The following is a 17,164-nucleotide window of genomic DNA, read 5'->3' on the forward strand; positions in this document are numbered from 1 at the left end:
GGCCCCTGCCTGTTTTATCTACCAAAATAGCCTGTGCCTGGCCTCCAGCCCCTACCAGGTTCTCAGCAAATACCTTCAGGATGATTAAATAAATGCATTTAACGCTAGGTCAGATTTCCATGCATATTTTGGGAGTCTAAGCAAAGTGTGATTGGATACTGCTTCAAGGATTTATGGTCTCAGCCAAGGTACCAAATGCTTTACATTGTTTCCTCTATCATGTCTCCATCACGACAACAGTAGTATAAGGTCAGACTTGAGGCGTAGAAGCTGATCTGGCGCGAGATGAAGCCCACGTGTGTCTCGGAGTCTCAGGAGGCTGCCCGACCCCATGATCCATTTCCTTAACTTGCTTCTTCATTTGGCTTCTTTCCATCTCCAGTTTTCCAAGTTCATGAAACAAAAGGAACAAGCTCTCATATCATGGGTGTCATAGTAATCACGGGCCAGATCGACCATGCTTTCTTTTTGGAGAGAATACTGATCTCTTGTGTGTGCATGCTTCCTGCCAGACAGTGTCTCTTTGACGTGACAGGTGATGCATGGAATGATTACAACTGTTCAGTGATGTGTTCATTGGAAATACTAACAAGATATGAAAACCTGAAAATACAAAGTCTTCCATCGGGAGTTCTTTCCTGTTTTGACTTTATAGTGCAAACTTTTTTTTTTTTTTCCTAATTTAGAACTGTCAGAGGTGAAAATATCAATTTCCTTTTCCACGGAGAAATCCAATAATGGGATGAAAATCAGACTTCATTTGGGCACACTGGATCAATTATATCTGGATGTTGTTAATGTTATCTTATGGCTCTCATTTTAAATCAATCTTTTTAAAATCTCTTTCATGGAACAGCACATATCTGAGTGAGAAGTCCCTCCAGTTGACAGAAACATGCAAAAGACTACAAGACGGCTTTCAGACTTTATCTAGCAAACTAAAAAGGTAAGCTCTACTTTTTACATTTAATCGAATTTTTAAAAGAAGTGTTTTGCATTCAAAAATGTTTTACTTTGAAACCTTTTGGAAAATGAGACTGTGTTCATGCTCCGGCTTCCCCTGGGGCTCTGAGAAACTCTCTCTGGTGAGCAAGTGGATGGGCGGTGGACAGAGCAGGCCAGGGTGAGACGCTGGTGGTGGGGACTCAATTTAGCTATCCCTGGATCCCCATTCACTGAAAACTCTGTGTAGTTTTACTGGCTAGACTTTATAGGCCTGCAGTCTTTTTTGAGGAGCCTGGAAGCATTCTGGATGCTATCCTAGAAAAAAGTACACTTGTCCTGAATCGCTTATAATTCCAGAAGGTTAGCAGTTTTACCCCTAGTCCTAGTGGTGGTTTACCTTCCACTCCCTAACCAACCCCACACCTGCTTCCAATCCTGTATTTTAGAGAGATCCCTGTACCATCTTCTTCCTACTGGGAAGGGAGATCTTAAAGCTCCAAGCTTCACACATAGGAGAGCCCCTGGTGGCCTAAGAGTCTGATGGCTGGGGTGTACTGCCTCGGCAGGCAGTGCCAGACGAAGGGTGTACGTGTGGGGCAGGGGGCCTGTGCTTATACCCGTCACCTTCCTCAAAGGAACCAAGCTGAGTTGCATTTAGTATTAATCATACTCAGATCCTGGAACCCAGGATCTTCGAGGCAGAGCTCCCCAGAGAGGAGCACATAGATTATCTGACTTTGGGGGCTTAAAAGGGAAACATTTTATATTATAGTATATAGTATAGTATAGTATAAATATTCCTGTGGTGTAAAGAGCCCCACAGCTCTCGCTTGGAAACCTCAGCTGCTATTCTGGGCCAGACAGTCATGTCCAGGGCAGGAACATAGTACCAGAGTGACCACCGCTGCCATCCCAGGGCATCACTTCTTGGTCTGAGCCTCTTGACTGCCTGGATCCTTGAAATTATTAGGGAAGCCTGAGACTGAATACAATCTCTGATTTACGTTCATCTGGTTTGACCATCCAGTCCTATGTGTTAGCTCAGTTTATTACAAAAGGAGAGCCCCAATAAAACTTCAGTTTTCTTTTCCCTAAATTCCAACTGATGGACCCTTATGCTTCCTGGAGAAGTCTACTGTGCTGTGTGCCTTCCGTCCGCCACACCTGACCACCTTCTCTCTCTTCACTACAGTTTGGCCTGTGCATTTCTTTGCCCTGGAATGTTGACCCACAAGGACTTCATCAGCACACCTCTTGCTCCTTGTCATCTAGTTTTCTTTGGATTCGAGTCAGAGGGGAACACCAGAAGGAGAACAGAAAGAGGAAAGGATCTTTCTTTGTGGTGGTGCTGTAGGTGAACCACCTGCTTGACCAAAGGAAAGGGCTCTATCTCGAATGAAGGTCACAACTTTTGCTAGGTGTCTCTTTCTCTCCCTCCCTCGGCTTTCATTCTCTCCCTGGACCCTTCATGTCAGGAATAAGCCATTAACAGTCCCCTGACATTGTGCTTGGATTTCCCTACATCCAGCCCAGGCCTTTTGGAAAAGTCCCTTTCAGAAGCTGTTCTTAAAAGACTATAGTCGAGTGGGCTATCGTCCTTGCCAGGACCCTCACTTACCATAGATTGGCTAGAAGAAACTGTTGCAAATGCATCTCTCTCTGCACGATAAATTCATTCAATTTTGGGATGGACCTAAAGTAGCTCACGCATTACGTTTGGTGCAACACATCTATTTTTATCATGGTGTAGCTGTTGTTTTGTTTGTTGGGTTTAGGGGCTACAGGTCTTTCTCTGAAACTTTCCCCGGGAATCTCGAATCCCACACCTCCCGCAGGCTCCCAGCATCAGACATGGCACAATGACACATGGAAAGTAAGAATTTGGAAAAAATCAGTCCTTGTTCCACCATACCCTGTGACAGGCTGGTGGGACTCCTTGCCTGATGTGTGACTCCGCACGTGAAAGTTGCCTTTGACTTTCATCAGCATTCTCTCTGACATGAGCTGGTTTTGCTCCCTGAAGTGACAAAAGTCCTCAACGTAAGGATGACCCATAGCTATACGTTGGAGCAAACCACTTGAGTCAGCACGGGAGAAAATTCTTTAATCGTGGAAGGTTGTGGTTTTTTTTCTTCCAAGGACAGAATTTAACAACTTTATTAAGTGCATCAACAAAAACAGTCAGTGGCCGTGTGCTAATGAGAATGTCTGTGCCTGTGCCCTCATGTTTGCTCTTGCACTTTTTTCTATTGTTTTGGATCTGGTGCTGAGACCTCTTCTTGGTTGTTCTTCAGGGGGATGCATTTCTATTATGCACACAATTTTCAGCTAGCTCACATAATTAGCCTGCACTGGTATTCTGTTTGGCAAAGGTCTAGAGAGAGCAAGCATGAATTGCCCATTGTTATGAAAGTGTTATTTTGCACACAGGAGACTAATTTTTTCAGTTGTATCATTTGTTGTCAGGAATTGTGTGTTCTGCGACTTCAGTGCTATTATAGACTTACAGGGGACAATCGGGAGAGCTATTCAATATGGGGTGATAAAAAGTAATTTCATTTTCTCAGAAATAATTATTTAGCTCTGTTTTCGTCATGGTCTGGTAAAGTCTTAGAATTTTGTCTTTCTTTAGCCAATTTGTCCCTTTTGGTTTGCGAAAATAGAACCTGGGAAGACACAGTTATAGTGGGAGGGAAACTGCTCTTTTTCTCCATTGGTCTTTAGTACATCTTTGAATAAAAGAAAATTAAACAGCTGCTATTTGGAGGACAGCAGTTCTGGAATCACAGTTCTTTATTGTCTGAGACTCTGAGCTCCATGGACGCGGCCCTATCCCATTGCCTTGCTGCAGCCAGAAGTGTGGGTGGTTGCAGGACTGTCCTGCTCCCTGGCAGGGGCAGGTGAGCCTAAGTGATCACGGTATTCGCCTGCACCCAGCCAAAAGCCAGCGCGCACGCACAGGCAAGGCACTGTCCCACTATTCCTGAAACTCGGGGGCACACACTGTTAAAACTGTCCCGCTGCCTTTCTGAAGTCAGCGAGCATGCCCCACCCCCGACACTAGCTGTCCAGGGGGCATGCGCAGTCCATACAGGAACACCATCTGATTGCCTGGTCACGTTAGCTAAGGGGGCTGGAGTTCCTAAGCATCCCGGAAAGGTAACAATTCAAAGAACAGTTATGGTCCAACCACCGCGCCCAGGACACTTCGCAGACAACAGACTGAAACACAACCTGTCTTCCTCTGAAAAAGGCCTACTTACTTAGCCTGGAGCTTCGGCATGAGGGACAGGCTTTTGGTTTCCCAGCATCTGGAGGCTGACGTGGTGCTCCCTGGGAATGTAAGTGGGGAGACACTATTCTTGAGCACCACCTTGGCCTTGCTACAGATTAATGAGACCTGCCAAAGAAGAGGTTATATACTTATCTGGAGCCCTGATTTTTGTACTCTTGTCCAGAGTATACCTCTGGATCTCCTGGTCTGGAGGCCAGCAGGGATGATGATTGTGGCCCCTCAGGAGTGTATATATTTGCAAACTTTAGCAGCTGCTTCCTGAGGGCCCAGTTTCCAATCAGCCTGAAAGTAAGTCCTAAATGAGCTTCCTCCCCTTGGAACACTCACAGTTCTTGGCACACTCTTAAAAACGGGGACATATCAAGAATAAAGTGTGTGGTTTAGACAATCACAAATGCTCAAGAGACAGCCAAGAGCTAGAGGAAGGTGAAACAAGAATGTTCATCCCCTACACAGCACCACTTCCTCAAGATAGGTAGTTATTTCACCTAATACACAGAAACAGAGAGAGTGAAGCAAACTGAGGAAACAAAGAAGTATGTTCCTAATGAACGAATAAGACAAAACCTCAGAAAAAAACCTTAATAATATGCAGATATGTAATTTGCCTGATAAAGAATTCAAAGTCTTGGTCATAAAGTTGCTCACTGAACTTGGGATGAACACACTGATAAGTCCAACTAGGAGTCTTAAAATATGAGAAAGTACCAAACAGTAGTCATGGAGCTGAAAAATACAGTAATGTAGCTGAAAAATACAGTAACTGAACTGAAAAATACACCAGAGGGGTTTAATAATAGAGGGATGAAGCAGAAGAACAGATTAACAAGTTGGAAGACAAAGCAATGGAGTTAACCCAGACAGAGCAGCATAAAGAAATGAATAAAACTTAAGAGACCTATGGTACAAAATCCAATGAAATAGCATTTACATCATAGGGGTCCCAGAAGGAGAAGAGAGAGAGAAAGGGGCAGAAGACTTATTTGAAGAAATAGTGGCTGATAATTTTCCTAACCTGGTGAAGGAACAGACATCCAGGTTTAAGAACCCAGAAATTCCAAAATAAGATGAGTCCAAAGAGAGCCACACCAAGGCACATTATAATCAAAATGTCAAAACTTAAAGAGAAAAAATCTTAAAAGAAGCAGGAGAAAAGCAATTTCCCATTGTTACGTACAAGGGATATCCCATAAGGCTATCAACAGATTTCTGTTGATATCAGCAGAAATTTTGCCAGGCCAGAAGGAAGTGGCAGGACATATTCAAAGTGCTAAAAGGAAAAAAAAAATCTTTCAACCAAGAATAATCAACCTAACAAGGTTATTATTCAGAATCAAAGGAGAGATAGAGTTTTCTAGAACACAGAAGCTAAAGGCCTACTACTATTAAAGCAGCCTTGCAAGAAATTTTTAAGGGATTTTTTTAAGCTGAAAAGAAATGGCACTCATTAATAACAAGAGAACATGAAAGTAAAAATCTCACTGCAAAAATATATTTTTATTATATATTTAATAAATTTACAGTAAAGGTAGTGGGTTAATTACTTAAAAACAACTATAAAGGATAAAAGACAAACATAGTAAAAAATTGACCCAAACTATAATAATTAGTTAAGGGATACATAAAATAAAAATAAGTAAAATGTGACATCAAAAACATAAAACGTGGTGATGGGATAAAAATGTAGAGTTTTAGAATGTGTTCAAATTTAAGTTGCTATCAACTTTCAAACACATACATAAGATGATATATACATAAGATGTTATATACGTAAGATGATATATATGAATGTAATGGTAATCACAATGCAAAATATATAGTAAGTATATAAAAGAAAATGAGAAAGGAATTTAAATGTAACACTAAATAAAAGTCATCAAATCACAGGGGAAGAGAAAAAGAGAAGAAAGGAAAAGGAGGAACCCCCAAAACAACCAGAAGACAGTGGATAAAATGACAGTAAGTACAACCTACCAATAATTACTTTAAATGTAAATGGTTTAGATTCACTGATCAAAAGACATAGAGTGGCTGAAGGGATAAGGAAAATAAAAGACACAAATATACAGTAACTACAGGAGACTCACTTCAGAAGGAAGGATGCACATAGACTTAAAGTGAAGGGATGAAAAAAGATATTTCATGCAAATGGAAATTAAGAGGAATCTAGTATAGTTACATTCATATCAGACAAAGTAGATTTTACACCAAAGGCTATAATAAAAAACAGAGAGACAGTACATAATGCTAAAGGGGTCAATTCAGCAAGAAGATATCACATACATAAATATATCTACACCCAACATAGGAGCACCAAGATAAATAAAGCAAATATTAACAGACCTATATGGTGAAATATGACAGTAATACAATAATAATATGAGACTTTAGCACTCCATTTATATCAATGGATAGATTGTCCCGACAGAAAATTGATAAGGAAACAGTGGCCTTAAATGGCACACTAGATGAACTCTCTCTCTCTCTCTCTCTCTCTCTATATATATATATATATATATATATATATATAATATTCCGTCCTAAATCAGCAATATACACTTTCTTCTCAGTTGCACTAGGAACATTATTCAGGATAGATTACATGTTAGGACATGAAACAGGTCTCAATAAACTCAAAAAGATTGAAATAATATCAAGCATTTTTTCAGACAACACAGTGATATGAAACTAGGAATCAGTTACAAAAAGAAAACTGCTAACACTACAAATACATGGAGATAATCATGTTGCTAAACAACTGTTGGGTCATAGAAGAAATCAAAGAAGAAATTTTTTAAAGTACCTGGAATCAAATAGAAACAGAAATATGACATACCAAAATCTATGGGATATAGCAAAAGTGGTTCTAAGAGGGAAGTTCTTAGCAAAATAGCCCTACCTCAAGAAACAAGAGAATCTCAAAAAATTGAACTTTACAAATAAAGGAACGAGGAAGAGAAGAACAAATGAAGCCCAAGATTAATAGAAGGATGGAAATAATTAAAGATCAAACTGGAAATAAATGAAACAGAGACTAAAAAATCAGTTGAAAAGATCAATGAAACCAAGACCTGATTCTTTAAAAAGATAAAAAAAGATAAACCACTAGGTAATCTCATAAAGAACAAAGATAGAAGGATCTAATAAAATCAGAAATTAAAGAGAAGTTACAACTGATACTGCATAAATACACAGTATTTTAAGAGACTACTGTGAGCAATTATATGACAACAAACAAGACAATCTAGAAGAAATGGATAAATTCCTAGAAGCTTACAGCCTTCTAAGACTGCATGATGAAAAAACAGAAAATCTGAATACACCAATCACTAGTAAGGAGATTGAATCAGTAATCAAAAACCTTGCAACAAAAGTCCAGGACCAGACAGCTTCACTGGTGAATTCTATCAAACATTTAAAGAAAATTTAATACCTATTCTTGTTGGGCTCTTCCAAAAAATTGAGGAGGTGGGAAGACTTCCAAGCTCATTTTGTGAGATCTTAATACCAGACCAGGCAAGGACAACCCCAAAACAAGAAAAAGAAAAGTACAAGCAATATCCCTGATAAACTTGGATGCAAAAATCCTCAACAAAATATTTGCAAACCAAATTCAAAAATACATTAAGAGAATTTTATACCATGATTAAGTGGGATTTATTCAAGGGATGCAAGAATGGTTCAACATCTGCAAACCAATCGATGTGATAGACTACATTAACAAAATGAGCAATAAAAATCATATGATATCTCTGTAAATGTGAGAAAATCTTTTAATAAAATTCAGCATCTGTTTATGTTAAAAACTCTTAGCAGCAAGGGTATATAGATTATCTACCTCAATGAAACAAAGGCCATATATTACGAGCCCACAGCTCTTGTCATACACAATGGTGAAACCACGAAAGCTTTTCCTCTAAGATCAGTGACAAGACAAAAATGCCCACTCTCCCTACTTCTATCAGCATAGTATTAGGAGTTCTCGCCACAACAATTAGAAAAAACAACAACAACAACAAAAACAAAACAAAACAAAAACAGAAGGCATCTAAATTGGAAAGGAAGAGGTAATTAAAGCTGTCACTGTGCAAATGACATGATACTATATAGAGAAAACCCTAAGGACTTCACCAAAAAACTATTATAACTAATAAATAAATCCAATAAAGTTACAAGATACAAGATTCATATACAAAAATCTTGCATATTTATACACTAATAATGAACAGAGATACCAAGAAGACAGTCCCATTGACAATTGCACCAAAAAGAGTGATACATAGGAATAAATTTAACTATGGAGGTAAAAGACCTATACTCTGAAAACTATAGGACATTGGTGAAAGAAATTGAAGAAGATGCAAATGAGTGGAAAGATATTTTGTGTCCCAGGATTGAAAGAGTTAATATTTAAAATGTCCTTACTGCCCAAAGCAATGTATGGATTCACCATAATCTTTATCAAAGTTCCTATGCCATTTTCCACAGAACTAGAACATGTAATGCTAGAATTTATATGGAAGTACAAAAGACCACAAATAGCCAACACAATCCAGGGAAAGAATAGCTAGGCCAGAGGTACCATGATCCCCGATTTCAAACTATACTATAGAGATTTAGTAATTAAAACATTATGGTTTTGGTGTAAAAACAGACATATAGATCAATGGAATAAAATAGTGAGCCCAGCCCAGTATGTGTATGTAGTCAATCAATTTCCACAAAGAAGGCAGCAATATACAACGGGGAAAGGACTCTCTCTCCAGCAACTGGTGTTGAGAAAACCAGACAGTTTACATGCCAGAATGAAGTTGGATACCATCTTATACCATACAAAAAATGAGCTCAAGTGGATTGAAGTATTGAATGTAAAACCTGAAACCAAAACCTCCTACAGGAAAACAAGTGGTAAGCTCTTTGAAATTAGTCTTTGCCATGTTTTTTGGATCTGACTTTAAAAGCAAGGAAAACAAAAGCAAAAATAAACAAATGGGATGACATTAAGCTTCTGTATAGCAAAGGAAATCCTTATCAAAATAAAAAGGCAACCTGTTGAACAGGAGAAGATATTTGCAAATCACATATCTAATAAGGGTTAATATCCAAAGCAGATAAAGAACTCATATAGCTCAATAACAACAACCACAACAACAAAAATCCAATTTAAAAATGGGCAGAGGATTTAATAGACATTTTTCAAAAAAAAAAAAGATGTATATATGGCTAATAGTTACAAGAAAAGATGCTTAACATCACTAATTAGAAAAATGCAAATCAAGGCCACAAGGAGATATCGCCTTATACTTGTCAGAATGACTCTTATCAAAAGGACAAGAAAGAAGCATTGGCCAGGATAGGTAGAAAAGGGAACCCTTGTGTACTGTTGATGGAAATGTGTGTTTGTCCAGCCACTATGGAATACAGTATGGAGATTCCACAAAAAATGGAAAATAGAACTACCATATGATGTAGCAATTACACTATTGGGTATGTATTGAAGAAAATGAAAACACTAATTCTAAAAGATGGATGCTCCTGTATATACCTTACAGCATTATTTACACACACACACACACACACACACACACACGCACACAGACACACACACACACAGGATACTACACAGCCATAATAGGAAATGAAATGTTGCCATTTGCAAAAACATGGGTGGGCCTTGAGGGCATTATGCTCTAAAATAAGTCAGACGAAAACAAATACCACATGATTTCACTTATACATGAAGAACAAAACAGAAGAAACCCAGAGAACAGATTGGCGGTTGTCAGAGGGGAGGGGGTTTAGGGAAGTGTTTGAAATGGTTGAAGGGGTCAAGAAGTACAATGTTCTGGTTACAAAATAAATAAGACACAGGGTATAGTGTATGGTATGGGAAATACAACAAATAACATTATATTAACTTTGGTGATAGATGGTATCTAGACTTATTGTAGTGATCATTTCTCAGTGTGTACAAGTGTTGAGTCTCTATGTTGTACACCTGCAACTGACATCATATTGTATGTCAGTTATACCTCAATTAAAAAAAAAAAAAAAAAGACTGACCTCCAGAGAGCTTGTTTACAGTTTTGTCTCTAGTGCCTATCACAGTCCTCTCCACACAGTAATTGGTCAGTGAATATTTGGTGAATAAATGAATGAATATATTTCTTAGGTCTTCAAAGCATTTTGTGTACCACCTTCAATTTATAGCTCTGAAAAGAATAGCCATAGATCCATAAACTTCAACTCCTTTTGAAACCAGTAGTCATTTTTCTCTTTCTCTTGATTTGAATCTCTGTTTTTCTCCATTTTTCCTTACCTCATCCTTTACCCTTTCTGTGTTTCTTCAGCTCAATCCTTCTCCTCAGGTTATTTCCCAGGTAAAATATTATACTGTACTAAAAATGCTATGTAGATATCTTATCAGTGCTAGTTTGCTGTTTTTCAGAATAGCAAGATTATATGTAATGTTTTCTGCTTGTGCTTTTAGCAAAAGTGATTTTTATGAATACCCAAGCTTTCTGTCTTAGTTTACATTGCTTCAGACAAATGAACTGATTTTTCTAAGAGCAGAAACTTGAGAGCAGCTGACCCAGGAAATGAACTCATTTTTCTCCCTCTCAAATGTTCTGACTCTGTTGTTGTACCCGTTTTTTTTCCCCTGTGTTTCTCTTCCATTATGTCAGATGATCTTGGACCTCAAGAAAATGTGTGTTTATATTTTCTACATTTAGTTAGGGGAGATGAACGGTTCTAACAAAACCTCCCAGAAGGCAACACTGTAACATAAAATTTTATTCTCTTTTATACGGTGTTCAATGCAGATACTCCTTAATCAGTACGCAAAGGAAAGGCAACTTTCCTTTGCGTATTGACTCAGGGATTCTGGCTCCTTCCATCTTATGATGTAGCCATCTTCAGTAGATGATCCCAGGCTTGCTGTTGAAGAAGGTGCTATGGAGGAAGCACCCATGGCTTGGAGGGAACAGATGTCACTTCAAGTCACGTCTTATTGGCTGGAATTGGGCCCACCTCCAATTTTGGAGTCATGCAACTCATTTTGACCAGTGAGTGGAGGTGGCACATGGTAGGCATCAAGGTCTGTAGTACCTGGCTGGGAAACTGCTTGCAGCACCAATTATAAACTGTAGAAAGGAAATACCAGTCAGTGGTGGTCAACCAGATGTTTCTGCCACATACCTATTAAATGGCTCCATTATTCTCATCATTCTATTGACTCTTGGCCTCTAAGGTGTTTCTTAAAGGTAGAAGAAAACATTTTTTTTTTTAAACAACAACAGTCTCTTACATTTTTTGAACACTTGAATAATTTATATAGTGTCTCTACTGAAAGAGATTTAGAGACCTTTTCAGAAACTGAATGTAAGCCATTGCACTGCAACTTATTGTACCATCACTGAGGTGTGAAATATTCACTTGCATTCAGAAAGGGGGGCTAAGATTCAAATTCTCTGAATTAATATGTGGAACAACACTTCTTTGTATGGGCTAAGCGTGGCTTAAACCCTACACTACTTGGTGAGTGGGTATGTTTGATGAGCTATATCATGCAATACCATTTGAAATAACTGACAATAGAATTTTCTGAAAGGTATCTCAATAGGGCACCATAAAGATGCTAGTTAGAAAGTCTGTTTTGCAGGGTGAACAGCAAAGTGCGTTGAAGACTGGCCCAGAATGTTCTTCACTATTTATTACCTTGGAGAGTACAACATGACCTGAATCCCAGTTTGAAAGGGAAAGGTATAAATTATGGTAGATCAAAACTCAAAAACCTGAATGTGAGCATATCACTTGACAGCTTGCTAACCAAGCAAGTATTCCTAAATTTCAAGTTGTCTGTCAGGAAAAATGATCTCTGGTCATGTGCAAGATTTTCTTGGCATAGGGTGATGTATGACTAGTTTCTACTTAGCTTTAAATCTGTGGTGCTTTCATTGCTTCTTAAAATGATACCCACACTTTGTCTTTTTACCTCTGACCCTTTAACTTGCCTTTTTAGATCACATATAAGGGCTCCAAAATCTAGCACTTTTTTCTGTCATTGGTATGACAATCAGAATGAAAAAGTTAACACAAAACAGCCATTTGTAACAACATGGTACATTCTTAATATCTTAGGAAATTTCTCTTGGTAACTAAAGCAGGGCTATGTTTGTTGATATAAGATTTTAAATTGGGGCAGATGAGATAATATCAAGACTATGAAAGAAGGCTGTGAAACTTCTTTTGTGTTTATGCCAAACAATTATGCCAGATCTATTAAAAGATGATTTAACCATATATACCAAAGAGTATATAAGAAATCACAATCTGGGGCACTTGGGTGGCTCAGTGGGTTAAAGCCTCTGCCTTCGGCTCAGGTCATGATCCCAGGGTCCTGGAATCGAGCCCCGCATCGGGCTCTCTACTTAGCAGGGAGCCTACTTCCCCCTCTCTCTCTGCCTGCCTCTCTGCCTACTTGTGATCTCTGTCTGTCAAATAAATAAATAAATAAATCTTTAAAAAAAAGAAAGAAAGAAAGAAATCACAATCATACAGTTTAAGAAATTGAAGGAATAGTCTCAAATTCTTCAGATCCATATACTTTTTTCTGTTCTTACCAAAAACATGTATGGCTCTTATTTCTCTACAAAATCTGTTGCCTCACTTTAAAGATAAAGCAGTGGGACAATGACTTGTTTAATGTTAGGCAACCAGTTAATGAAAAGGTGGGAAAATGAAAGATTGTGTATGTGTGTGTGTGGGGGGGGGTGTCGTTGATGCTGGAAAATAATTAACATAATTCTAATCTGAATTCCTTAATTAATATTTGGTAAGAGTTGCTTAGTAAATCTTTTTTTGCCATACTGAAGATTGAAATAGTGTGTTGTTTTATTTTAAGTATTTATCAGTGGAAACAAAGCTGAATTTGCCCTCAGAGGAAAATTAAAGTATTGACTTTCTAGTTACGCTATAATGTTGATTACGTATTCATATCAGAAGGCTTCATTATCCTTGTTCAAATAATTAGTCATTTGAAAGGAACCCTTAATACACAATGATGATAAAAATAAACTTATTTAAGGACATCAAGAACTAATTGAGATTATTTCTAATTTTAGAAGTGGTCCGAGAAAGAAAACAAATCTGTTACTTTTTTTTTTTTTTTTTTTTTAAAGATTTTATTTATTTATTTGACAGACAGATCACAAGTAGGCAGAGAGGCAGGCAGAGAGAGAGGAAGGGAAGCAGGCTCCCTGCCGAGCAGAGAGCCCGATGCGGGACTCGATCCCAGGACCCTGAGATCATGACCTGAGCCGAAGGCAGCGGCTTAACCCACTGAGCCACCCAGGCGCCCCAAATCTGTTACTTTTGTCCAATATTTTCAAAAGTATAGCATTTAATGTTAAAAGCATAGTTTATTTACTATTTACAGTAGCCAAACTCTCAAAATGGCGCCCAATGATTCTCTCATTGGTATCCACACACTTTCCTCTACCTCACCGAAAGGGGCTGCCTTTTGTAACCAGTTAACAGTGTAGCAATACAGCAGAATTAACAAAGTCTGACTTTCAAGGACAGGTCATAAAAGAAATTGATAGTTTTGCTTTACTGTCTAAGATTACTTGCTGTGGAGGAAGCCAGCTTTCGCACCATGAGGATATGGAGAGGTCCACGTGGCAAGGAACTAAGGTCTGCCAACAGCTAGCACCAGCTTGTCAGTCATGTGAGGTGCACCCTCTTAGAAGCAGATCCTTCAGTCCTGACCAACCTCTTGACTTTGCAGTTTAATGAGGACTGCTGGGCCAAAACCACTCAACTAAGCTGCTGATGAATTCCTGACCTTCAGAAGCTGTTTAATAATGAATGTGGATTATATTTTTAAGTCAATAAGTTTTGGAGTAACTTATTGTGTGTCTGTAGATAACTTATGTACTATTCAATTCATAATACTTTGCATTATTATATTTTATCATAATGACTGTCGTTATCACCAAAGTTATTAAATAGTTGTAATATAACAACTATGACTTTTGTGAGCTTTCTATATGTAAGGTAATTTAAATGCATCCATAGTCCTTGCAGTATTTTTTCAGAGTAGGTTTCATTATGCTAATTACACCAGTGAAAAAATGAGCCCAGACGGTTTAAAGGGCTTAGAGCACATCAGACAATTACAAATGGCAGAACTAGGATTTGGATGAAATTTTGACTATTTTGTTTTCAGTACTCTATGGTACAACTCTTAATGAGAGCAGGATTAACAGTCACAATTGCAAGACTTTGTAATAGAAAACATTTGACTTTATAACGAGCAGCTCCTCAAAAGCAACCCATCTTGAAAGTACTATACATATTCTTCACCTTTTGATACTTACTTTACTTAAGCTTCTGAAATGTAAATAGTGTTAATGTGGCATTGTCTTGCACAGCAGGTACCCTAATTGCAAGTTTGGGATCAGTCTGGCTTCTCTTGGTAAGAGCATGGCTAATGACTAATTATTGGCATAGTTCAGAATTAATATCTGAAACCTTTGGGTGTTTTTATATTCTAATCACATTAAATTTCAGTTTCAGAAACACACAACAGGTTTTTTGCAGTCAGTGCTGGGATAGGTACAGTGCCAGTTATTCTCAACCTAGAGGTGAACAGTTTCAAAGGATGTGTGGTTGAGAACTTTTGCACAAGAAACATGATGATAATAGTAGCTCATAGTATATTAAGAAAGTCAGAATACACTGGCTTCTCATTCTTCTTTGCAGAGTCCTCATCTTCTCTCACTTTTGACACTGGAGTAGCTAAGAACTCAGTCCTTAAGCCTCATTTCTCTTCATGCTCAATCCTCAAAGACCACATTTAGTTTCTTGGATTTAAATGCCATGTACATACTGATGATTTCCAAGTTCACCCAACTCATCATACTGATGAGTTCCAGGTTCTGCCTGAACCTGTTCCCAGTTTTGAATGTTCCTTTGCCCAGTCAACATTTCCCTGGGTCTGTAAGTTATCTCCAACCTTAGATATCTTGCAGGATCTCCTGGACTTTCTCTTAAAGAGAAATGCTTTGTACTCCAGCATTTTTCCCAGCTTTGGTTAATGCCAAATCTATTCTTCCAGAGTTTAGGCCTAAATGCTCAGAGTTATTCTTGAGTCCTCTCTTTTTATCCATCTCATTATCCAACATTAAATCTCGTTGGCTACCTTCAAATCATTTATAGAAGCTGATCATTTCTTACTAATTCTAGAAACTCCGCCCTGGTCCAAGCCATCTTTATTCCACTCCTGGATTGTGGCAAACATCTCTTAATTGGTCTCCCATGCTCTAAGAGGCTATTTTCAACAAAGTATAGAGAAGAAACCTTTTTAAAAATGTAAGTCAGGGGGTGCCTGCATGGCTCAGTTGTTAAGCGTCTGCTGTCGGCTCAGGTCATGATCCCAAGGTCCTGGGATTGAGTCCCACATTGGGCTCCCTGCATGGTAGGAAGCCTGCTTCTCCCTCTCCCACTCCCCCTGCTTCTGCTCCCTCTCCTGCTATGTCCTTCTCTGTCAAATAAATAAAATCTTTTAAAAATAATATAAAATAAAGAAATTTAAAAAATTTAAGTCAGACCAAGTCACTTCTGTATTCCAGTGTCTTCCTATTTCACTCATAATTAAAGGAAAAATTATTACAGTAGCCTCCAAGACCCTTAAAAGAACTTCTCCATAGACATGAATTATATTTGCCAGTAACAGCACAAAGAAGGTCAGAGAGAGCTAAGCTGTTATTGGGCCAAAGAAATGATTATAGAGGGTAAAGTAATAAATATAACAATGTGCAGGTGGGTTTATAACATGAATAGATGTAATATTATATATCAAAATTTCCACAAAAGGTGGGGAAAGTGAATAGAGCTGTAAACTATAAGTAATATTTTATATATCAGTGCAGTTAAGTTGATATAAATCAGAAGATGATTCTGACAAGGTAAGATGTGTATGGTAAGCCCTAGAACAACCACCAAAAGACAAAGTTAAAACTTATTAAAACATTACAAAATATTCACTTAAAGCAGAAGAATACTATAAACAAGAAGTAGAGGAACCAAAACTACATGAGACATAAAAACAAAGAGTTAAATGGCAGCAGTAAGTCTAACTATATCAACAATAACATTAAATATGAGTGAGTTAAATCATGTAATCAAAAGGCAAGGTTTATCAGACCAGATTAAAAAACAGGATTGAACCATATAGAAGATACACTGTGGGTTCAAATTTATAAATAGGTTGAAAGTAAAAGGGTGGAGAAATATATAACATGCAAAGAACAGCCACAAGAAAGCTAGAGTGACTAAAATGATATCAGACAAATGAACTTTTTTAAAAGATTTTATTTATTTGACACAGAGATAGACAGCAAGAGAGGGAACACAAGCAAGGGGAGTGGGAGAGGGAGAAGCAGGCTTCCCACTGAGCAGGGAGTCTAATGTGGTGCTCAATCCCAGGAGCCCGGGATCATGACCTGAGCTGAAGACACACTCCTGAGCCACCCAGGTGCCCCCAAAATAAACTATTAAAAGAAAAAATATTAATCGAAATAAAGAAGACTCTATAATCCTAAAAAGATTCACTCAACAGGAAGATTCAATAATTATAAACTTAATAACAGCACCAAAATACAGAGAGCAAAAACTGACAGAAATAAAGGGAGAAATAATCAATTCAATAATAATTGCAGACTTTAGTACTCTATTTTTAATAGTGACTAGAACAAGACAGAATATCAGCAAGGAAATTGAAGACTTGAATGACACTATACATCAATGAGAACTGACAGACTTCTATTGAATAGACCACCCAACAACAACAGAATGTACATTCTTCTCAACACAAAATATTCTCCAGGATAAATCATATTCTAGGCTATAAAACAAACC

General features: G+C 38.0%; 1 protein-coding gene across 1 annotated transcript in view; it reads left to right on the forward strand.

The window, feature by feature from the left end:
- Positions 1 to 17,164, forward strand: part of LOC111155605 (ST8 alpha-N-acetyl-neuraminide alpha-2,8-sialyltransferase 6) — a 150,816-nt gene that overhangs the window by 72,146 nt on the left and 61,506 nt on the right. Inside the window, exon 3 of the mRNA XM_022515870.1 lies at positions 857 to 946. Within this exon, the coding sequence (XP_022371578.1) occupies positions 857 to 946 (90 nt within the window). The remainder of the gene's footprint in view (positions 1 to 856; positions 947 to 17,164) is intronic.

Source organism: Enhydra lutris, unplaced genomic scaffold (genome assembly GCF_002288905.1).
Source record: "Enhydra lutris kenyoni isolate GAN:26980312 unplaced genomic scaffold, ASM228890v2 scaffoldscaffold42, whole genome shotgun sequence".
NCBI classification, from domain to species: domain Eukaryota; kingdom Metazoa; phylum Chordata; class Mammalia; order Carnivora; family Mustelidae; genus Enhydra; species Enhydra lutris.